The following is a 25,614-nucleotide window of genomic DNA, read 5'->3' on the forward strand; positions in this document are numbered from 1 at the left end:
GAATTAAGGAAGAAGGCACAGACTGAGCTTTGGACACTGTAAAACATGCAGTATTGCACACAATTCATTCATGTTGTCCCAACACAAATTGATCAAGTTAATGTAACAAAAAAAGAGGAGGATTGAACATTAAAACAATTAAGTTATCCCCCCAAAAAACTCAAGAATTGTGCTGTTTCAGAACATTTTAAATAAGTAGTTTGAACAAGCAATAAAAAGTTTTCTTTTTTTTTTTTTCATTGGTTGAGTGTAAAACTGGGAAAAATGTTGGGTTCCACACAATTCCTACATGTCCTAACACAAACTGATTGTTAATCGAATCATTTTTTTTTTTTACATCTTTACGTAGATTAAACATAAAACTTTTAAGTTGTCCTACAAAAAAACTGAAGAATCTTGTTGTTTCACCTCATTTGATAAACATAGTTTAAACAAGCAGCAAAAATATTTTTTGAGCGTAAGTTAATTCTACTCATTTGGAAAGAGTTTTAAACTCAGTGTTGAAGTTACTGATTTAATTAAGTGGTTAAGTATGTGTTAATTCACCATTTATAACACACAGCTATAGTTTTGTGTTTCTCTTAAGTGATTCTGCTTGTTAACAGCAGGTGTTCATCATTAATGCTCAATCAACACTTAATTATCTCATTACTTCAACTTAAGTTCACAGTACTCATATAAATTAGTTTTTTTTAACTCAAATGGTTTGTTTCAATCGGTTTCCTCAAACCGTTTGAGTTGCCTTAATTTATTGGGTTTAACAGTACTCCGTAGTTTGAGTTCTCTTCATTTATTAGGTTTTACTGTGCTCAAATTGCTTCATGTACTCAAATGCAGTAAGTTCACAGTACTCATTAGGATTAGTTTGGTTTGTTGCAATCGGTTTCCTCAAATGGTTTGAGTTACCTTAACTTACTGGGTTTTACAGTGTACAATACATTATACGAGTCAAAATGATCAGTTTTAATCAAATTACTGTGTATCAAAACTTAAATTCTGATTAAGTAATATGTATTCAGACAGATTGTAAGGTGATTTGTTTTGAATACTCAGATTGCAGATTTCCAAACGCTGTAGTTGTGTATCAGCCGAATATTTTCCTGTCAACAAACCATACATCAATGGAAAACCTTTTTTATTTAGTTTTCAGATGGCTATAAATCTCAGTTACCAAAAACTTGACACTTATGACTGGATTTGTGGTGCAGGGTCACATGACAATCAAATCAATCATTTTCTTCATTTATTTGCAATGTGCAATGTGCCATTAAATCTGAGATTTATGGATTTTTCATGACATTGTGACACTTTGTACTGTGCAGTATAACTGTGATGTCCAGTTTGACTTTCACGGTTGCAGCTTTATTTCTTTAAGCTGTAACTTTGAGTCCATGTGAATTATAGATAATGTGAATTATATAATTTAGCTATTTTCTTAATACTGTATATCTAAATCGATGATCTATATCTAAATTTAATCAAACCCTTACTTATATCCCCCACATGGTCACATCAAGGTGAAATTTATCAAAGGAAGGAGACACAAACATACAGGACAAGCACTGCTGAATGACAATCACATCTAGTTTGTAGTGGGTATGTGTGTTTGTATGTGTGTGATGGTGGTTTTGTCGATGGCCAGCGTAAACGATCAGGGTGGAGGCAGAGGTGGGCCGGTGTGCAGATGGTCATAAGGTTGCCGGGAGGACTGATCCTCCTCTCTTATGCGGGCTGTAATTGCATGTTGTGTGCTGCATCTGTCTCTCTGCTGATGAATGGGAGGAGAGGAGGTGCAGTGGGGAATATGAATGAATGTCTTTCCTCTGGCTCACAGTATACTTTGCACACCCTCCTCTGTTCTGCACACACACACACACACACGCCTCAGTCTCAGACTAGACACTTAGAAGAGCACAGAAGATTATAGTGTACTTGGAAAAATCACTTTGGACTTCTTTGGATTTTCTTTTTATAAAGGTGTCAAAGCTTTCATTATTGCCTTGCTGAGATGAGAATTAAAATGGATATATATGGAAGACCAAATTTAGATCTAAGAATTTTTATAATTGCAATATCTTGTGATATAGGAGTCTGACTTGCAATAGGATTTCAGCATAATGGCAATTTCCAGATATTGTTTCTTTTTGGATCGTGCTAAAATGACATTGCTGAGCAGTGCGAGCATATCATCTTCAGTTGTAGACTTTCTTAAGTTGTTTACTCTCTCACAATATAATTAGATTTTCCATTTATGACTTGTTTTTTTGTCATTGTGACTTTGTATTAAAATTCTTGTAGTTGTGACAAGACTGCATCTTTTTGCAATTGCAATCTCACTATTGCAGCTTTTTCTTGTGATTGTAAATTAAAATCTTTATCTCTCCTCACTATGATTTAGCATCACACTCTGGTGACTTTAAACTTTAAAAACTCTTAGACAGTGTCAGAACATCAATGCACTGGGGTGCTGTTTTTGAACATGTCAGTGTTTACGAATAGATTGCATCAAAAAGAAAACATGAGTAATCTTGACAAACTATGCATCACTCTCAAACTACAAACCTCAAACAGCGATTTTAGCTAGTTGTTTTTTAATAGAATATTTTATTAAGAATGTATTTGCTAAATGTTTTGTAAGGAATACACATAAAAAAAAACATGCAGTATACCTTTATGTTGATGGTCCATTTGAGTATTAGGAGACTGTCTGCTTAATATCTGTTGATACTGCTCCTTCAACAGACATTTAACTGACTGTAAGACACTTTGCAGGTACATGTCAACTTACTCTAACCCCAACCTAACAGTCTACTTATAATCAAATGAGAATTAGTTGGCATGTAGATGCAATGTAACTTAAATTCAATAAACTCACCATCAAAATAAAGTGACCAAACACGCTTACTAGAAGTGGAGTACATATATTTATCACACAATCATTCATTGCTGTATATTGCTGTCTATTTTGAAAGGTAAGGGCCCATTGAGCAACATCCCACAGAGCACATTTAGTCTAATGACACAATAGTGTTGATTTATGAATGGCTATTCATTTGCTTACATCACATTGTTTGCAATGTTACTTACTCACAAAAACGGCATCTTCATAGTATAAAGCAGGGATGTCAAACTCAGCCCGCAGCCCTGCACAGTTTAGTTCCAACTCTGCTCCAACACACTTACCTGTAGGTTTCAAACACGCCTGAAGGACTCAATTAGTTTGATTAGGTGTGTTTAATTGGGGTTGGAACTAAACTGTGTAGGGCTGCGGCCCTCCAGGAATTGAGTTTGACATTCCTGGTATAAAGCAACACGATTTTATAGCTTATGGACGATGGACGTCCAGCATTCGCCAGCCTCCGCAGCCTAGACGGCAGCTCTGCAAGTTTAGAAAAGTGGAGAAATGTTCACGCACAACTGAGCCTGGTTTCTCTCATGTTTTTTTAATCTTTCACTTTTGTCAATTGGTGAAGTTCTGTTCCTCACCACTGGCATTCTTGGTTTGGGACTTGTGGAGCTGCACATCAATGGATTTACTCTTCAGTGTTTGGACTTTCAGCACTGAAAATTTAACCACACTGAACTGAACTAAACTGAACATTCAGTTCAGACTGACACATTTTCAATTGACTAGAACTTCTATGTTAAGCTGCTTTGACAATCTACATTGTAAAAGCGCTATAGAAATAAAGATGAATTAAATTGAATAGTTTACAGTGACCAAAATGAGACTACTAACTGAGTAAAAAGTCTGTTGTGACTCTTAAAGTTTATTTAACAGGTTTTTTTTTTTATTATTTACTGAGGGGGAAATAGGCATCAATAAACCAAATGACAGCTCTGAGATAAAGCTCATTTTGAGAAAAAAAAACTCTTTGCAGATGCCACTTTGTTTATCTAATGCATTAAAATTGACATTTTAATGTGTTCCTAAAGTGTTCAAAAATACTATTTTTTATGGCCATCATAGATAATTTAGAGAATAAAAGGTTATTTGTGGAAGCGAAAAGACTCTCCATTTGCACCAGCCTGTAAAACCCCTATTTGCTGTTAATGGGAACATTTAGTATAGAATCACTTTAGTATAGAGTTAGAGAAATATTCAGTCTATACAAAGTTGGGATAGAAAGCAAGCTTTAATGATTTGCTGTGCGTTTTTCATCAAGCTGCCGCACGGCCAGACTATAATTTGCGTTTTGATTGACTCTTGACAAAAAGTCTCGCAATTCTGATTCTTATTTTGTTTTTAATGTGCTTTCTCTCCCTCATTTCTCCCTGTAGGTCTGCTCCTACTTTCCCCCTCACTTTACCGTGTTTTAATGAAGTATAAGGAGGCGCGTGCATTAAATTGGATGGAACAGTAATTACAGAGTTCTCCGACTTACAGTTGCTCAAGCTGTTTTGACATAAGTTATGATTTGCCGCCAACACACTTTAACGCGAACAAAGCGCCATTTACTCAATCTGTCAGTTGTTTGCAATTTTTCATAATATGTTGTGATGAGAAATTAATTGTTATTCAGCTTCACAAAAGGCAATGTACCTTGGCAGTGTCTTCTACGCCTGGGAAAGTGAAGAATGAGGGTCTGGAAAAGTCGCTTGCTGAACTTCTTGTGTTTTGCATTTGCTGGCCATCCATTCAGGCCCATTAGAGATAAGATTTTTTCCCCCTTCATTTCTGTTTCTGCCCACATAAAGCACCCACTACTGCCTCACTGGACTGAATCAAAATTTGCATTAAAACTTTCCTATTTCCCATAATTTTGATGGACAGGATTGTGAATATTCAAAGTAATCTATTATTAACTATAATTTTAAATTTTAATAATAAGATTTCATAACTTATTTTTTTATTCACATTTTTATTTTAGTTATTGCAGAATGCTTAAAATACACGTTAATTTAATACAAAGAAAACAGATGTGAAACTCTTTATGTTCAACACCACACTAGAGGTCTGCAGCCACGGGACCCGTCCAGATTATTTGTGGCGTGGGAATAAATTTCCAAATAAAATGTGGTAGTAGTCAGTAACTTGATTTGAACAGGAGTGGGCAGACTAACAATAGCATTCTCGAGTCCAGCAGGCTAACAATATAGCATTCTCAAAGACCAGTGCAGAAGTGAATCATTTCATTTTTAGCCACACACACAAAAAAAATAAATATATAAAAAATTCCCAAATGCAAATTAGTTGCCTAGTATCAAACAGGAAACAAGGCAAACATTATGATGATAATAATAATAATAATAATAATAATAATAATAATAATAATAATAATAATAATAATAATAATAATAATAATAATTTAAAAAAAATAATAATAGAGATTAGTCACATTGGTGCAATGTTTGCAACGTTGTATAATCATTGCTTTTTAGTTTCCATTTCAACGTTGCATAAATAAACACTTATTTATTTGATATTTGGCATTATCCCTTCAATACTTAAAATGCACATTAACACAGAATTATGGAAACCTACAGTAGCTACTGTCCAATTCTTCAAGTTCCCAAAGTTCTTATTTGAATCTGAAAATGCATTTAAAACAGCCAGAAGCACTGAGGATCCTTCAGTTGTTTTAAATGCTCATACTGTTATGATTTTTCCAACCTCACAGTTGTTTTAAGGAAATTATTGATTCATTCCCATCCCCATCATCTCGCAGGCCAAACCTGAGTCAGCCCTTACTCTTACCTCTCTATTTCTCACATATCATTCCCTGCCAAGTGCAGTCTTCTTTATGACCTCCTCCTGCCCATCTAATGTGACTCCCATTAAAACCTCAACCACCTTTTAATAAACCTCCCAATGAACTTTCATGTGCTCTGATTCTCAATAGTCATGCTTGCGGAAGACCTTCAAATCTGTGCCAGCTCCTTTTCTCTGCGAACCTGCATGAATAATTCACAGACTTTCTGCCATGTTTTTATGACGGGTCATCTCCATGTGGTGTTTTTCAAGCTTCTGCGGTACGACACCTTTAAATATGCACAGACAAAATATTTATCCACCAGAGAGGCTGAGCAGAAAAATGCAAAGATCTAATTATACAGATCAGTGGAAGCTGCGAGCGGCCTCTAGTAAGAGAGATGTTCAACTGGGCTTTTCTTTTGTTTCTCGCTGGGCTTGGCTGTGTGGACTTTAATGAATGCCTCCAGGACCCGTCTGAACACTATTTCAGGCCCCATCGTGTGCCCAGTAGAAGCCTTCTAAATTGGGCTGTAGCTCATCATTCCGACTCCTGGCTTCTGCGGGGCTCCCAGGTAAAAGCAGAACGAAAACCAAAAGGAAAATAAAGCCAAACAAGGTCCTTTGAGAGGTTCCGAAGCTCACTTTTATCATTCAGAAGGATAACTACATTAGGAAACGCTGATCTCTGTGTCATTCTTTAACCCAGACAAAACGGAAGACCTTGCTGCTGAAATCATTCTCTTGCATAATGAAACTATGAAGCCAAAAAAACAGCTTCACTTCGGTCTCTGAAGACTCTTTGACTTTCTGTTCACGGATCAGATCGTAATCCTGTTAGGCAAGTCCCCAAACACTGCAGATCTGATATCGCAGCTGACCTCAGTTCAGTTAAACGAGGAGCGTTCAATCTTCCAGGAAATATCATGTTGGTTTTTTTGTATTCTTTTTTTTTGTGCGTGTGTAGCAGCAGAACATTTTCATTGCCAAATCTGTTTGCTCAGAAATCGATGAACTCGTTTATTAGGGAGCAAACACGAACCAGCATGTCTGACAGAAACCGATAATATGAATATTTCATACCGATTCCGCATTAATATTCATAAACTCCATTTTAATCATGCAAAGCGCCTCTGAAATGCATCACGAGTTGTTTGTGTGAATCTCAAGCTTGTTGAGTTTGCGACAGTCTTGTCCTCCAGCCTTCAGTCCAGTACACACGGGTGATGAACGACCGGTGTGGGGTGTTCACTATGAACGGCATTGTCAGGTATGAAAAATGACATTATTACGGTTATACCGTTACCATGGATCCTGTCAGAGGGGTTGAAAAACACCGGCGGCGTTCATGATATCGTGTCACTCACAGCTTGCATATTCGTGAAGCTTGATGGGAAAGCCAGACAGATGCCAGAGAGCCCTACAAACAGCAGCAGGAATCATCTCGCTTTTCTAGATGAAGATTTATGGATGTTATGTTATGCATGTTAAAACTGTTAAACAGCACTGCATTTGCTCTGATGCTGAATGAGCAACTCATGGGAGTTTAAGTGCATATTTAATCTAGTTTTACAAGTGAGGGTTGTATAACGCGCCTATTCTTTTTATATGGCCGAGGCGGTGGAGCGTGTGCAGTATTGTTCAACTTTGTATAGAGAATGGCAGAGATAATGAGTGCTTCAGATCACTCACCTTCACCACACTGCACACACACACACACACACACATATATAGTACATAAATGAAAGAAATTCATTTGATCTTTTTAACTGTGAAAATAGACTGCATGAAGTAAGTACGAGAATATACATTTTCAGTCATTCTATTCAATATTACTTGTTTCTTTGTGTTCAAATATAACTTTTACTAGCAGTTTCATAGTGGAAACTGAAAATTGGTTACACTGTATTAAAATTGCACACTGTAGAAATAGTATCATTTTTTATTACTGGAAATTATATAGATGCTGGTCATTTGTTGGTTGCTTTTTCTTGACTATATCAAACAAATTCATAAAGGATAAAGTTTTTTTCTCAAATAATGTTCTTGTCAGTTATTAGAGTTTTTAATACTCCAGTATACATTTTACAATACATTTTCAATTGTAATTTTAGCAGCTTTTGTTATCGGTTTTTTAAAGAAGTTTTCCATGTATTTAAGACAGTTGTTAACCAAATTGTTTACCAAAAACTGTTACTTTAGATTTTCTACTTTAAAATTTCAGTTATTTTTTTTATTTCACAATTATTTACCATATTTAAGTGGTTTGAGGCAACAGGCTTCCACATAACCTTCTAGTAAAGTCAACTATTTGTGTTAACATAGCAGAAAAAAAGCAGATTTTCATCTTTTTTTTTTTCATCATTCATCACTTTTTAAATTTGGTTGAGAACAACACAAGTTGTGTGCAAATGACACTGGACTCATCATTTATCTTTGAAGTTTTGTCCTGACATGTCCCCCACCCTGTTTATGTTTATGTACCTGCCCATAGACCCAAATCAAGCCTTTTCAATCATTATTCCTGATTTAATGCAGCATTCCTGAAGGCATAACATGACCTGCAAAGTAATGTTTGGCCTAAAAAGAGAGGCTGAACATAATAAATGGCGAAAAGCTTCACATCATCCCCAGCAGAATTTCAAACACACTGATCAGGCAGTCAGTTAAAGTCATATCCAGCTCTCATGCATGCTGAAACAGCCTTTCTGATGTCCTCGTGGTCCAGTCTCCAGTGATAAAGATCATTTCTAATAAGCGTCTCTGTGGTTTGACCTCCAGCGTAAAGAGTTTGAATAAAGATGTTCCTTTTCATTTTCTGTCAATTTATAAGTGTCTATTCAGCTGTGGTCTGGCACGTCTGTGGACCGATGAGATGCATCTTACTCAAACTCAAAGGTACATCACAGATTCAGAGTGCTATTCCAATGGGGAAAGGTATTTGAAAGGGGATATATTATGTTTTTTTTTTTTTTTTCATAAGAGGTAAAAACTTGCTGACGTCCCAAGAATGTATCTGTGAAGTTTCAGCTCAAGATACCACACAGATAATATATTATAACTAGTCTAATGTTCACTTTTTTGGTGGAAGCAATAACATTCAACTTTTGTGGGGAGCAAACTTTGAGCAGCTCATTTTTTATGCAAAATATTTAATATTTAATACATAGATGAATGAATGATTTTTAAAGACGTTTAATAAAATTTTTTTTACAGTACACTGTAATGCATACTAACATATATATTTCCCAAATAATGTTTAACAGAGCAAGGAAATTTTCACAGTATGTCTGATAATATTTTTCTCTTCTGGAGAAAGTCTTATTTGTTTTATTTCGGCAAGAATAAAAGCAGTGTTTAATTTTTTTATGAACCATTTTAAGGTCAATATTATTAGCCAATTTTTGACTGTTTACAGAACAAACCATTGTTATACAATAACTTGGCTAATTACCCTAACCTGCCTAGTTAATCTAATTTACCTAGTTAAGCCTTTAAATGCGACTTTAGACTGTATAGAAGTGTCTTAAAAAATGTCTAGTAAAATATTATTTACTGTCATCATGGCAAAGATAAAATAAATCAGTTATTAGAGTTGAGTTATTAAAACTATTGTGTTTAGAAATGTGTTGATCTTCTCTCCGTTAAACAGAAATTGGGGAAAAGAATAAACAGGGCAGCTAATAATTCAGGGGGGCTAATAATTCTGACTTCAACTGTATATATATATTTCAGAATTATTAAATATTTGAAGATGACCCTCGGAAAAAAAAAAAAAAACAGAGCCTCGTTAGCACCAAGCTTGTGTTTATATAGACCTATTGTTGTGTGTGCAATGTTTGTATATTTATATTTTACACCAAGGATTTTGGTGATCACAAGTCACTGGCATTGTTATTTTGGGGGTCACGGGCTGAAAAGTTTTGAAACCCCTTGCTTAAGGCAACATGCTTTCACATAAGTAAAGTCAACTATTTGTGTTGAAAGTGCAGAAAAAGCTGATTTTCATAATTTGTTCTCTTTAAATTCGGCTGAGGTGTGAGTTTTATCACGCTTAGGCAATGAGCTGTCAGGATGCACATTCTTCATGCATCAACACTGTCAGGTTTAGCTCACGGGACTGAAATAGATGTGACTGGTAACCATGGTGACATCGGCGCCTGTCATATTTTGGCGCCATTTCTCTAACAACCCGAGGCAGGGAAACGCACTGAACAAAAGTCAGAAAATTGACTGTGATGGTGCTGAACACTACTATTCTGGTTCATTCTGTGTAAAACATAGTGCGTGGCCACGGTACAGAATGCTCAAATGAGGCAATCCTGTTAGCTTTGAAAATGAATGGAGTTTAGCGCGGTGTGGTTTTGTGTGAGTGTGGGTTGCCCGTGACATTGCTAAAGCAGATTTGCTTTTCTTGAAGGAAATGGTAGTGCTTTAGAGGCAGCGAAAGAAAAGTTAGTGTTTTTTGAAATGCTGGCTTACAGCCGATATGATGGTCAGTGAAAAGGTCAGTTGTCAACCTCAGAAGGTCATAGTGATTTTTTTAAAGACGTATTTTATTTGTATATTGATTTTCTGTCGTATTTACATGGTATTTGTGTTTGTTAGTGAAAACTATAATGTACTATAAAATATTTAAAATAATACCATATTTTTGTTGTAGTACATAAATAGACAAGCACAACAAACGCGTTCTATGCTACAATTTGTGTAAAAACGGATCAAATGTTTTAGAAAAAAGGCAAACAATGCCTGAAATTACAGTGAAATAAAGGATAGTGAAATTACAAGATTAATATCCTTTTGTTTAGTATTTTGTTTCTTTTTTCTCTCAAAATGCAATAAAATGTTAAAAGAGTGTAGGACAACTTTATATATGTATATTTAAATTATTTAAATTGAAGATTCATAAAATTAAATAATACAGTGGTGTTATATACAATAAAATGATAAACTAATATACATATATAAATATATATACAAAACAACATCCGATTTTGGCCTCTTTTTCTTTATTACTTATTTTCAGCATCAAAGTTCACAATTTGAGAAGTATGAAACAGAAGATTAAGTTAAAAATATACAGGGTTCAAATACACACACATGTTTTGGATGGCGGGATTTACAAACAAATTATAAACCGTGTGAAAAGAACACGTTGTAAACAGTGTGAACAAAATGCATCTAGTAGATTGAGGTTAACTGCAGTAAGGTGAGTGGAAGGACATTTGATGATAATCAGTACAATTCTGCATTTCAAGGACTGTAATGCCATCAAAAGACAGAAAATATATCCTAAAGATATTAGAAAGTGCATGTAAACATTAGAAGCTCGTTGCCAATATTCAATAGAGCGACAGTCGCTGTCCGCAGTGCTAACAAGCAGCACGCCTGTATTTGCGGCTGGTCGCTGTCCATGGTGCTGAAAAGAAAACCCCTGCAAGCCATGGAGATCAAAGACTCTCTCTTTTTCCTCTCGCAACATTTAATCTGCGATACGTCTATGTGACTAATTTGGAAGGCAGTTGAGAATATGGAGGCCCCGCGCCAGGAAATTCATCACGGGGGCGCGCGCGCACAAACACGCACGGCGCTCTGAGCTGCCGCAGCTGTTTTGGTTCACTCGCTCAAATCAGTTTTTGGCGAAGTCGATTTTTTCAGAAGCTGGGGCATTATCTTAGAAGCCACAGTTCTGACGTAAAAACAAGTTTATCTCAGCAAAGAATTAAAATTTTAATATATGATAATTTCTGACTGATTATATTCCATTTTTAATTCTTATTTAAGTGAAGCGATTTTGTTTTACAGATTATGTTATTTCTCTCTCTAATCTCTCTCTCCCTCGTTAAAAAGTGGTTGTACTGTAGGTGTCAATTTTAATATGGATGATTTATTGCACTGACAGATCTATCTATCTATCTATCTATCTATCTATCTATCTATCTATCTATCTATCTATCTATCTATCTATCTATCTATCTATCTATCTATCTATAATAACGGATAATTACAGTCAGATTAGATTTGCAACGTGTGCAGCATTTCTCCTCTTATCATCTCAAACATCCTTATTTGTCATTGACCCATGTATGGAGAGTTGCAACACAGATAATCGCATTTTCGAGCTTGCTGATTGTGTTTGTCACAGCAAAAGACCTTCACATGACTCGAATCTATTGCTCTTACAGGTCTGATCTTCATTCACCTCTGAAAACTGTCTCCATCTAGCGGCTTCCCCCATTTTATATCTGTCAGTGCTGAATGTGTGAATCAATAACCTGAGACGTAAAAACATCCGCAATGCTTTCACTCCCAGTCTCTCAGCTCGCAATTCAGCGCTTCACTGAATTCCTGTTAAACTCTGCTTAAACATAAATCTGTTTAATGATGTCTTTACACAATGCGTTATACGGGGGTGTTTGTTTTTCTATTCATGACAGAAATAAATGCTTCAAATAAACATTGAAACGTAACACTTCTCATGGTACATTATACACCATTCACACAGACCGTGTTACATTCATATGTGTTAACCGATGCCCGTAGCACGTGACACGCCTCCAATGCGCCGTGAGCAGAAGCAACTTGGGCTCCACCGCAGACTCACAGATCTCCGTCGGTAGCGGATGAAGCAACTTCCAGCAAATCATTTGTTGCAGGTTCAGTTTTTGTTCTGGTTACAGACAGACCCTGCCAAATTGTTCACGGGACGCTGGATTACATTTCAAGGAAGCGGATAGGAAAGTGGCATTTGCTTTTTTTGAAACACCGAACGCGCACTCGCCAGGGTGGTCTTCTCTCCCTATGAAAGGACCACTGTGGCAGGTTTTCTCTATAAGCGGTAGTGTGAAGCACATATCAGCTGTGACTGGCTAAAAGGATGTCCTTGGACAACGCGAATCCTCTACCTGACTTGTAAACTTGTTGCATTTGCTCCAGAACACCTCCGAGAGCGCATTTTGGATACTTATTTGCGCGTAACGACGGAACAGCGATACAAAGTGGACTATAACTGATGAACTGTGTGTAAAAAGCTGCACTTTTGCATCAAAATCCATTTATGAGGAGGTAAGCTTTCTCTTTCGCTCTCGAGCAATAGGTCAGCACGTGCAGTTTGTACGCGTATAGACATTTTTACGTTCTCTCTCATTATATTCTCTCATTTTGTTGTTAGAATGCTTTAATCTGGATGTGTAACGCGGCTCGTTGTTCACGTGAGTGATAGTATTGCTTAAGTTTACGCCAACTGATTGCGCATTGTGTCCCTCCAGATGTCCTTTCTGCGCGTGGCGGATCAGTGAGCGCAAAATCTGCTTCAGTCGCACCGGTTCGCGCACATTGGGTCAGGATGGCAGCCGGAGTCGCCGCGTGGCTACCGTTCGCGCGCGCCGCAGCTATAGGATGGATGCCCGTGGCGAGCGCCCCGATGCCGCCGCCTCCGCGGGACAAGAAGCGTGGTCAGGACGGGTTGATCATCTTGAACGTCAGCGGCACTAGGTTTCAAACTTGGCGGAATACTTTGGAGAGGTACCCTGACACCTTACTGGGGAGCACAGAGCGCGACTTTTTCTTCCACGAGGAGACCAACGAGTACTTTTTCGACCGCGACCCGGACATCTTCAGGCACATTCTCAACTTCTACCGCACCGGGAAGCTGCACTACCCTCGCCACGAGTGCATCTCCGCCTATGACGAGGAGCTGGCCTTCTTCGGCATCATTCCAGAGATAATAGGTGACTGCTGTTATGAGGAATACAAAGATCGCAGAAGGGAGAACGCGGAGAGAATTCAAGACGATGAGGAGAACGACAACAACAACGACTTGGTCATGCCGGATTTGTCGTTCCGCGAGTCCATGTGGCGCGCGTTCGAGAACCCGCACACCAGCACCATGGCGCTGGTCTTCTATTACGTCACGGGCTTTTTCATCGCCGTCTCCGTTATGGCCAACGTGGTGGAGACGGTCCCGTGCGGCATCTCGCTAAACCGCGCGAAGGAGCTCTCGTGCGGGGAGCGCTACGCCCTCGCGTTCTTCTGTTTGGATACGGCCTGCGTCATGATCTTTACCGTCGAGTACCTGCTGCGTCTGATCGCCGCACCCAGCAGGTACAAGTTCGTCAAAAGCGTCATGAGCATCATCGACGTGGTGGCAATCATGCCTTACTACATCGGCCTGGTCATGACGGACAACGAGGACGTGAGCGGGGCCTTCGTCACCCTCAGGGTCTTCAGGGTCTTTCGGATTTTCAAATTTTCGCGGCACTCCGCGGGGCTGCGCATCCTGGGCTACACGCTGAAGAGCTGCGCGTCCGAGCTGGGCTTCCTGCTCTTCTCGCTCACCATGGCCATCATCATCTTCGCCACCGTCATGTTCTACGCAGAGAAAGGCTCCTCTGCCAGCAAGTTCACCAGCATCCCGGCGGCTTTCTGGTACACCATCGTCACCATGACAACGCTGGGGTGAGTCCATGTTGTTCTGCGCAAACTTACTGAACGAGCTTGTGCGCATGATCTGCTGCTGTCATGCCTGCTTCAAAGCAGCCCTTTTACACCAACGTGTCCTGAAAAGTTGAGAGCTGCAGGTAAAATACATCAAGGGCAGAGGGAGATCAATACAAGTGAGATAAATCAAAGAAATAGACTCCCTCTATCTCTCTCCTCTCTATATATCTGACCAATCATTCTATCTGTGACTGCCTCATTGGGTTTACTTTTAATTTATTTTTTTTCTTTAAAGCATACTATTCTAAATTATGTTTTATTCTTGACTTATTTTGTAAATTATGTTAGTTTTGACTACATATATACAGTTAAAGTGAGAATTATTAGCCCCCCTGAATTATTAGCTCCCCTGTTTATTTTTTTCCTCATTTTTTGCTTAACGGAGAGCAGATTTCTTCAACACATTTCTAAACATAATAGTTCTGTAAACAGTCAAACAAATGAGCTTAAAGGGGCTAATAATTTTGACCCTAAAAGGGTTTATTCTTTTATGCTTTTATTCTTGCTGAAATAAAACAAAGAAGACTTTCCCCAAAAGAAAAAATATTATCAGACATACTGTGAAAATTTCCTTGCTCTGTTAAACATTATTTGAGAAATATTTTAAAAAGAAGAAAAAAATTCTATTATTAGGGGGCTAATAATTCTGACTTCAACGAAGAAAACCTTCAGTTAGATGTTAATGAACGTTAAGACTTAAGTGCTATACAGACATGTGTACCGTGATTAAAGAAGTGGATGTGTAGCTTATATGTAGTGTAGTTTTGTACTCCCTCTGACATTCCATTGTATCTGTTCCTAGCAACTTGCTTTTTTGAGTTTTAAATAGTACTTCTAATATTCATACACACTCATGGTAAACGAGACTCCCCTAGTGTCAAAGTTAGTACAGATTCTTCCTTTTTTTTTTTTTGGAAGACTTGCTTTTTTTTATATAGCAAACCGTCTTGAAGAACCTTTGGCACAATGTTGTAATTACCAAAAAGTCAATGAACACACAGAGAGACATGGCTGATTTATGTGACGTTAAGCACTGAAGGCGATTACAATAATGCATTTGCTATTGATGTGTTATTCATTCATTAATCCCATCACTAGACGCCTCAGCATGACTTCTCCAAGCCTCCATCCTGTGCTAAGCGGGTGCTCTCCATGGTGCTGAATCTGTCCACCGCATGTTGTGGTTGCCCCATGGCTGCTTGGGAGACAACCGATTCCTTGCTGGTGAGCCGACACGGTCCTGAGTCACTCGAGGGGATTAATCAAGCTGCATGCTCCAATACGCATCCCGTGCTTTGATCGGCACGCCTTTGAAGTGCATTACTGTGCATTGTGAGTGTCAATCTGATGCCTGGGACAGGCTGATATGATGCATGTTTCCCTTTAGAGTCAATGGTAGACTTTCTTTAGTTTTAAAGGAGATTTTTAGGACTCATTTTGTACTTCAGGGTAACCTGTCTGCTTTTCATCTGTAACTTTATGTCTGAAGATGGTCTACTGAATGTGACTAATGTTGTGTTTGACATGAGAAATGTTAGAAGTTCCTCTCTTAGACACCGCGAACCTTTAATAATAAGAAAATGAGTCTGTCAGATCTGCGGCACAATGGGTAGTGCGTGTCCTTGTGATATCTGAAGAGTTATGGCTCACAGAGTTCAAATCATTCCCATTCCCTTCTACTTTCCTGTCAGCCCTACATTGTTCTGTAAAGAAAATGTGAGGTTTAGAGTGAAAGGGGCGAGAAAAAGATCCAGTAGGAGCGAGAGAAAACGAGAGAGGGAGTGTATTGGCACATCTTATTGTGTGCAATTTGTGTCCTGCCGTTTCTTGCCTGTCAAATCGGATGACATCAATGAGAAAATGAAATTATGGTGCACCGCTCGGCATCGTCTTAATGTTGGGTGCGCTCTGCATGTGCTCGTGTATGCTAGGGAGAGATGATGACTTGTCGGAGCCAGCTGGTTATGAACTATGTCTTCCAAACAGACCCACAGCTGCAGGGCTTCAGTGATGCGGCCCATATACTCATCTCCTCTCTCTGCAGGCAGGCATGCTGTTCCTCATTTCAGATTTTATTGCATTGCCTCAGTGAGCCCATCAAGAGGAGCACGCAGGGGGGCAGTCGCTACAGCAGAGATCTGACCTGGTAAAGTCAAGTTCATCCTGCGACGAGCAATTGCCAAAGCTTGGGATGTGAAATCGGCCTGTGTCTTGAGACTATTTCATGTTTGAGTGGCTACATTTCTTTTTTTTTTTTTTTTTGTCGTCTTAGAGAGAAGTTTCAAATTGTCACACAGTTTAAGTTTAAGAGACAGTGGGGTGAGGAGGAACCTCTCCTTTTAGATTTGAGATCTCATCCTTCCGTTGTCTTTGCTTGTCGAGTTCTACCATCACTCCTTTGTCAGGTCTGAAATCTCATTCCCTTTCCATTTCTGCTTAAACACACACTTGTGAGAGTGGTCAGTCCGGGAATCTCTAAACGACTTTACCTGCTCTGATTGAACAAGGGCCAGGCTCTCTAAATGTATGCATCACTTTTTAATGCCTCGTTTCCTAGACTGAATGACAGGGATGGATCTGTGGCTCAGAGAGCTAGGGGTGAGATTTACAGGTATATTTTTGGGCGGTATAGATTACCATTAACGAAACACTGTGACATCCCTTTCCCTATGCGCAATTGAAGAACATTTTGACTATCAGCACAGTTTTACTGAGATAAAAGCCAGCATTAAAGCAGGAGGAAAGCCACGCTTGCCAGATTATACGCAACCCCTCAGGCGTCTTCAATCTGCCTGTGTGAGAATGATTGAGAATTTTTAATTATCCGTAAAGATAGCCTCTATCGTGTATAACTCTGTGTTAGATACCTGAATGCCTCAACCAGCTTTAGACCCCAAATTTATGCATACACGCACCAAGGACCGCTGCTCATCTCGGTCTCATTTTGATTGAAATGAAGTGGCTTTTTTATCTCTTACTCTGCTTAAAGAATGAGTAGAGCTTTGCTGTCTGGTAGTGTAAGATATGCCGGTTATCTCCCAATTGACGCAATATCATGATGGTGAGAACAGGCCACGTGGATTTTCTCTCAAACCTGGCTCAGAAGTTCCAGAGATATATATTTCACAGTGTTTCACAAGAGTACCCGAGCACTTTGCTAACTATTGTAAGTAAGCTTTAGTACCTAAGTTCACCTTTAGACTAATATGGCCACTTTTCTGCAGAGTTTAGTTCCAGTAAACCTGTCTGAAAGTGATCCTAAATACCCTGATTATCCAGTTTATGTGTGTATAATTGAGGCTTAAGCCAAACCATTACTGGATTGTGGCCTTCTAGCAACAGGAGCGGACACCTGAAGTGGCTGAACGAATCAATTTAATAGCTATTTTCCAAAGATGCGAATTAAACTTTTGTGCAAAACTGGAACATCGCATAAAACACTATTTCCTTCTAATGCCTCAAAGAGAACTAAATTGTCACTTCCTAATTAACCACTTTGTGCCTTTTTAATGTAATAAATTACTTTTGGTTACTATGAAATAGCTCATATGTTATAATTGAAAATATTCCGATGTCTTTGTCCGTCCAAATATATCTTGTCACTTTCTGCAATTTTTGGCATCCCATGATCTGATAAAACAGCATCACATGACTTTTTTGATGCGCATGTTTGAATTTATTCAGTAAATTTAATTTCATGGGGTGGAGGGGGGTCATTGGGGGAGGTCACTTCATCCACCACCAGTATCCAACATCTACTTGGATGATGTGTCAGCAGTCATATTGCACCATACTGCACACCACTCATCAGCTGGTTGGTGGCGAAGAGACAAAGTATAGATAGCTAGGAGGCCAGTGGGCAAATTTGGCCTAGATGGCAGGGTTAAACCTCTACTCTTTTTCAAAGGACAACCTGGGATTTTAACAACCACAGGGACACAGAACGACCACATCTTGTCCAGAACTGAGGAGTATAAATTCTCTGTCAATATACTGGGGCATTAAGACCCATATGAAGTGCATGTTGAGTGCTGGTCTTACTAACGCCACTACGGGCAGCAACCGAGTACTTACCGAGCACCGCTCTGCTTAGCTTCAGTGGGCCGAGCTAGCATGAATTGTGATCTAAAGTGTTACCAAGGTTTATCCTAGTCATCTGTGCGAATACATTTTTATGTTGGCATTTTCATTAAGCATTTTTTATGCAATAGTTCAAAATGGGCATAAAAATCGTAAGTAATGTCCATTTATACAGCTCATTTCTTAAGTATTTCCATACACCAACGTGCTATACAACTGCATGAGGGGGTCTCTCCTCACCATCACCACTACAAATAGGTGCACAGAAACATAGCTATTGATCCGTTTGGCTGGATTACAGCATCAGCATTCAACCCTCAAAGAGTCCCCAAATGGCAATGGGCTGAGTGGGAATGGTGGAGGCAGTGGGACGGGATGCGACTTTGGTTCACAGCACGAATGGCCTCCGCTTCACTGGCCCCTATCGCCTCTTTAATGGACTCGTTTTCTGGCATAGGCTGATTTTGCCCAGCTCAATTAAATCAGCAGCGTTTTAATTGGCTTATGCACTGTCAAACGGGATCTATTAAGTGAGCAGCTGTCAGAGCTGAAGACATGCAGATATAAGTGTGAGGAAGAGAGGGAGAAAGGTGAAGAGAGGTAAATACATCAGATGAAGCACTCGGGTACAATGAGAATGTCTTGTAAATGAAATGCCCCCATGATCCGCTACAATACCCATAATTCTTTTTTCGCTGAAATGTGGTTCTTTTTTTCCCATCCTCCAATCTTTTTTCTATCTTTTCATCCCCCCCGCCCCTCCTGCAGGGTTATGAAGCCACATAAAGAATCCTACCAAGAGGTTGTAAAGAGATTGATGGAGTAGCATAGAGAGTCTATTAAACTCCTGAAAGTCACCTCATGTCAGGTCAGTTAAGGGCAGAGTCTTCAACGCCCGCTGGCTACATATCCCCTCCCCCGGAGATGCCACACACAATAGGGATTTGGTAGATTAATCTTTGATATTCATTGTGGCCACCTTGGGTTAAGCAATAGGCTTGATGTCTGGGAAAGGAAAGTTCACAGTGCACAACCGAAGAAGGCTTCAGTATGGTTTTTAACACTTTGAACAGAGCGAAAGGTTGATTCCTTGAGGTCATGCTAACAGCATTGTAGTAAGGTCAGGCCATGGTACAGCATGCGAAAGGCACTCATTATTGTGTCTGAAAGAGCATGCTGGTGTGGGGTTACCCTCATTAGTGCACCTTGATCAGGCATCACACAGCAAGAGCGCTGCCCCGGAGAAATGCAGCGATGCAGGTTTAATATTGATGATCCCAGACCACTCGTGTGCATCCATCTAAGGCACGACTGGATTCCTGTAAAGATTTAATGTCTCTGTGCTCGGCTGATTAAATGGACATACTCCTGAAATTATGTCATCATGTACACAAACCCCCATTGTTTCAAATCCACAAATCATCTCTTTTGTTTGAAGTCATGTAGGTTTTTTAATGACATAAGAGTACATTTAAGAGTAAGATTTTATTTTTTAACATTTATTTTTGTATTTGACAAACACTTTTATCCAAAGCTAATTGCATTAAATTGAAGCTACGCATTTTCTGATATTTTGTCATATATTCAGCTGTTTAAGGTTCAAGATGGCAGATGATGCCAAAAGTTCTGGTTGTGAATTTGGACACGCACACACCCGCACTCAGACATGCACACAGAGAGGGACGCACACTAGTATTGGGTGTTTACAGGTACTCCCCATAGGCTTAATGTATTTTTTTTACTGTTAAAACACTTGATATATGCCCTAACCTTCCCCAACCCTAAACCCAACCCTGTCGCTAATTTTGAATGTCATAAGACACCATTAAGTATGTTTTTTTAAGCATTTTGAATTGCAAGGACATAAAGGCATGTCCTCATAAACCACCTCAATTTTGTAATACCAATGTCATTATACACATTTCTGTCATGTGAAGTAATGGTCCTCAACCACCGGGCTGTGGACCGGTACCAGTTCGTGGATCAATTTGTACCGGACTGCACAAGAAATCATTCCGAACGATCACCGAACGATCTTTTATCTTACAAAAGTCTTTTATTTTAAAAAAGACTGTATTCTTTTGCTTACATTACAGTCACTTGAGCGCCCAAATTTAACCCATGCAGCAAACAGAGTAAGAAACATCTTGGAAAGTTTTTTGCTAAAGGGATGTAAACAACCCAAACCAGTACCCAAACCACACACACACACACACACACACACACACACACACACATGCACACACACTCCTTTGGATTGTGGGTCCACAAAGTTTATGATCACCACATTGCACCAAGGTAATAAGTATTCCCTTTTATGGCTGCAGAGAAAGAGAGACAGGGCGGAAAAAAGAGTTTTGACCAATTTTTTTGGTCCCACAGATGTACATGACATGTTTTATGGCTCAAATAGGAGCGCGAGAGAAAAGCTGTATTTGAAAGATTTACACAGTGGCACTGCCACAGGGAAATAAAGAGCCCAGAATGAAGTAATTAAAGGCTCTTTGTCATGTGGAATAACCCCTGTGGTGTTGCTGTAGAGGCGCTAACTCTATTCATCCATCCATTTCATACTTGCACTATTACTCCACACCGAGAGGCTAATTGGAGAAGCGTCTCTCTTCTTAACTCTCGTTCTGTGTCTTCCCTTTAGCTTTTCTTTCCTTCCTCGCCACTGCATTTATTCCACATTTTAGTTCTCCTCCTCTGTCTGTCTTTTATTCTGGAAACATCCGCCCTCTCTGTGATGGTTCAGATGCCGTAAAAAAACATGTTGAAAGTAGATCATGTTCTCCTCAGATGGCTGCCTTTAATCATTTGAATGAAACGGACAGAGGGCTTTTTTTTCCTCCTCCTCTTCCAATTAAGTATGTGTTTTTTCATTTGGGTTTTTTAATTACTTGGCCTGTCTAGAAAAAAAAGAAGCTGTGGTAGCAGTAATGGTGCTGGCGTTGCGAGGTTTAAGAGCTTTAAATCACACACACATATACACGCTTGTCTTGGCACACATCAAAACACTGAAAATCAAAATGCACCAGTCTTCAGTGGCTGCCTGAAACGATAGTTATTGGGAAAGTGAGTGAAATGCAAAACTTCAGAATTATGGACTTTTTCTTTCCCACCAGGAATGATTAATGCTCCCTTGAATAAGGTCCAGATTTCAGATGCTGGAATCAGATCAGGTCTATGTTTAGATTAAATTGCATCAAGAGGCTCAGTTTTGGTCTTCTACATTAAAACACTGTTTTGTGTCTTTTAAACACTGGTTAAAGCTATTTTAATCCATCTTACAACCCCTGGGCAATCTTAGGGAGTGGGGTTGCAGACTTAATCAAGGATCTGGTTCAAGCAAACACTCATAGATAATTGTACTCAAAGTAAGAACCACAAATAAGAATTGCTGCACAGATGATGTAATTTATACAGGTGGTGAAGCAGTGAGCTATTTACAATATCAACAACTAAAACAAAACATAAATTAGAAAGACTGGCTATGGGTGGTGATAATGCAAAGAAACAATTAAAACTAAAACAGTATTTGATATACATTTGGTTATGAAGATACAACTATTTGAAAATCTGGAATCTAAGGGTTCCAAAAAATCTAAATAATGAGAAGATTGTTATACTAAATACTGAGAAAAACTTTAAAATTGTCTGAATGAGTTGATTAACAATACATTATATTAATTAAACATTGAGTTTTGATAAATTTACAATAGGATGTTTACTAAATGCATACTGTGCAGCATAAGACTGCGATCCTGGGTCACAAATATGGTAGTATGTAGTAAGGTAGTCCATATTTTAGAGCGCAGTTTGGCATTGCAGAGGTTCTTAAATTTATTTTAAGTATATTTTAACCCATAAATAGTAATACAATAACAAAACAACAAAAGAGGGTTATTTCCATTCAGAAATAACCCTGAACATCTTGTTTCATGTACAACCTTGGTCTTGCAATTTGGAGTTCCTGGGATCCTTACTCTTTTCTTGAATAGTCTATCAAGGTTAAATAGTCTATCACATTTAAAAGCATAAAACATTTCTTGTCCAGCGGTGTAAAGATGCCATAATCTATGGATTCCCTTTTGTTAACTGTACAAAAACAAATTATAAAAATAATTCATTAAAAAGTGTTTTGCACACAAAATTAAACTTTTGAGATTGAGACTCAGAGCACATTCCCTTTAAAATCATTCTTTTGCTGTAGTCCGCATCCCTACACTTTGTGCAAGATATCGTTTTATCTGGCTGTGCTTAACCTTTTATCAATGTCTTTTAACCCCTTTTTAAGCCATAAAAAAACTTAAAATTGTAAGAGCTTTTCATTCAAATTTAAGGTTTTATGTTGTTGTTCCATGTTTGAGACATGTTTATACTTGACACAGGATACCTTTATCACCACAAATACATGAGGGTCACTGCAATGCTTTTTAAACGTCCTCTAAAAATGACAATTTTAAAAACACCTCAGAGTTTTTCTAAAAAGTCAGGTAATATAAAAAATCTGGTCTCATAAAATGTCGACTAGACAAAGAATCCATTCCTGTCTACTTCTCCACTCTTTTTATTAGCTACCTTTTTGGCTGGCATTATTTAACCCAGTGTAAATCTCTTTTAATCCCTAGTTAACCCATAACAGCCTGAAAATAATTCTTAACTAATGTTTTACACTTTAGTTAATATGGTGCTTTCATTGGTGCTTTCAGGTTAATGTGGTGCGTTCATTGACTTTGTAACCATTTCTCCTTTAAAACATGACAAGCGTGAAACATTTCCCATCCGGGAGTTTTAAGATACATTAACCCAGGGTTTTGCATTTTTCACACCTTAAAGCAGGGAAATCTGAAAACGTAAAAAATCCAACCTTAGATCAAACAAGTCCATCGCATGCTTTCAGATCATTCCAATTCCACTCCAATGCACAAACACACAATAATGGGATACGCACACCTACACACACATCGTTGATCCCCCATATTTGCCATTTCCAGCTCATTTTATTAATCTGTCAATCAGAAGCAGGAGCACAAACATGGAATTCTCCTCCTCTTTTTTTTTTTTTTTTTTTTTCCACGGCTCATCTCCTCTGGTTCTGCGCGGCCGTTATCTTCTCCAGGTCATGACTGATTTGATTTGTACGTAATTAAGGCTGTGGACTCTTGCTATTTCTGATTATTTCCCTCTGTGTGTGTGTGTGTGTTTCCTGTGCAGTGCTCTGCTCTACTCTGCACTGGACTAATTGAATTAATGCATTCATCACTTTCTTTTTTTCCCTCTCTGTTTTATTCTCGACTCACCTCAGTTCTACAAATGAAAATGTTAAAACAACCTCGAAGACGCCTCGAAGTCCTGGATGAATGCGATGATTTGATGCTCTGTATTAAAGGTGCGTGTGTGTTTGGCGAAAATAATAATGAATTGGCTAGAATTCAAAAGGGAACTGGAGTGTTTTGCTAAAGCCTGCTAATACCATACAAGAGGCTCATAAATAGCAGAAACAGAGGGAAGTGGGGTAGTGAATACAAATGCGCCCTTTCATATGTAGATCTCCTGCGGTAGACGGACGTGTCTTCATTAGATGTCTGCTGAATGGTGTTTAAAGCAAAGAGGAGAGGAGAGACGGCCATGAGTCTAGCGTTGGCTTTTTGTCAGTGTACATTGATTAAGCGTCACTAGCTACAGGAGAGATGACCTGCTAACGCTGATCCGAATGCAGCCTTTAACAGCTCGCAAAACATGCTCGCAGCATGCAGAAAGAGACAAGAAAGACAAACGGGGAATCAATGCGAATCCTGCAGTATATCCCGCACCTGTGTGTTAGCGAGCCAGCTCCCTTTAGACCGTTTAACTTGACCCATTTTCATGAAGCCTTCCCATGCAACAGCACAGATGTTGGTTTAATAACTTTGTAGGAGGATGTGTTGTAAATAACTTCATTTTTGTGTTGCAGTAAGTGATGTTAGAACTTTTGCCTGGTACAAAATATGTAAAATTCCTTCGATTTAGTCTCTGATTATCAGAGGTCATCTCAGTGTAATGAACCAGCAAATCTTTCAGCACATGTTTTACATAGCCGATGCTCTTCCAGCCACAACCCAGTATCGGAAAACACCCTTACACTCTCACATTTACATGCACACTCATATGCTGTGCTTAAACCAGACTTGGAATGTGCGGAAAAATCACGCTATTCACACATAAATAGACTTGTGAACATTTTGAGTTTACTCGCTTTGTTCACGCGTCAAATTCACTCCATAAACGCAGATTCGCGTCATGGGCAGGGCTTCTGTTTCATTGCTAATTGGCAAACATGGATTTTATTGAGATAGTAGTTGTACTTTGTGCTTTAGGAATGCTGAAAAACATTGTAGATTAGTTCAGTGCAGTGTCTGAGTCCACTAGATCCTTTTGGAGGTGCACGCAGCTCTGTGAGCTCACTTATACCTATATTATGGCTGGCTTTCAGCAGTGCTTCAGACTGAGTCGAACCCAGTTTGATGAACTGTTGTCTGGTGTCAGCAAGAGGATTTCCCCTCGGGACACCAACAACAGGCACAAAGTCATAATCACTTCCTTAAAAGAGTAAGCTCCTGATTGGTTAATGAAGCTTGAAAGTCTGCTGAAGTTCAGATTATTTTGAACTTGATTCAAAATGCGCAAAACGCTCGACTAGCGCCACATTATTGGCACGTTTTGAATTGCTTAAGTTGAAAAATCTGAACTTTAGAGCCACAGGAAGTCTATTTTATTGACTTAACATGTAAATCACTCACGCTTAAAGCTTCATCTCTGTCTGGTGTAAAAACAGTAATACACTGCAGCCAATTTAGTTTATTCAGTTCACCTATAGTGCATGTCTTTTGACTGTGGGGGAAACTATCAACTTGCCCAGAACCACGAACTTCTTGCTGTGAGGCAATAATGCTAACCACTGAGCCACCGTGCGACCCTATACTTTATACTATATACCAAAAGTATTTCCAAGCACATTTTGAGCAATAATTATTTATGTATATAATAAAATGATTGTAATTAATAAAAATATTGCTTTGCAGCTGAAAATACTACTTAAATGTCATTAAAAATGGATACCACAATCTTCCAAACAACTAACCTTTAGCCCAATTTTTATTTGAAATAAAATAAAATATTGTATTATTGCTTATTTTTTTATTCATTCTAATAAGTGAAGGTCGAAAGTATACATGCATATTTACATAAATATATCTGTTAAGTTGGTTGATAAACATTTTTAAGATATTTGAAACATTAAACAGATGCTCTGGGTCTTTGCAAGCCCCTTTTTAAAACGTTTTTGGCCTAAAATAACT

The 25,614-nt window shown here is 38.7% G+C and overlaps 1 protein-coding gene across 5 annotated transcripts in view; it reads left to right on the forward strand.

Moving 5' to 3' along the window:
- Nucleotides 1–12,297: 12,297 nt before the first annotated feature.
- kcnd2 (potassium voltage-gated channel, Shal-related subfamily, member 2) overlaps nucleotides 12,298–25,614 on the forward strand; it is a 196,060-nt gene continuing 182,743 nt past the window's right edge. For 4 of the 5 annotated variants that reach the window (XR_015482163.1, XR_015482164.1, XM_087247519.1 and 1 more), the window contains exons 1-2: nucleotides 12,298–12,760; nucleotides 12,964–14,152. Coding sequence is in view for 3 of the 5 variants with exons in the window: in XM_087247519.1 (XP_087103645.1) it covers nucleotides 13,041–14,152 (1,112 nt within the window). In the remaining 2 variants the exon portion in view is untranslated. Of the gene's footprint in view, nucleotides 12,761–12,963; nucleotides 14,153–25,614 lie in introns of those variants that run through there. The other variant, NM_001082867.2, reaches the window with a different exon arrangement.

Source organism: Danio rerio, chromosome 4 (genome assembly GCF_052040795.2).
Source record: "Danio rerio strain M-AB ecotype USA chromosome 4, GRCz13ab, whole genome shotgun sequence".
Taxonomy (NCBI): Eukaryota; Metazoa; Chordata; class Actinopteri; order Cypriniformes; family Danionidae; genus Danio; species Danio rerio.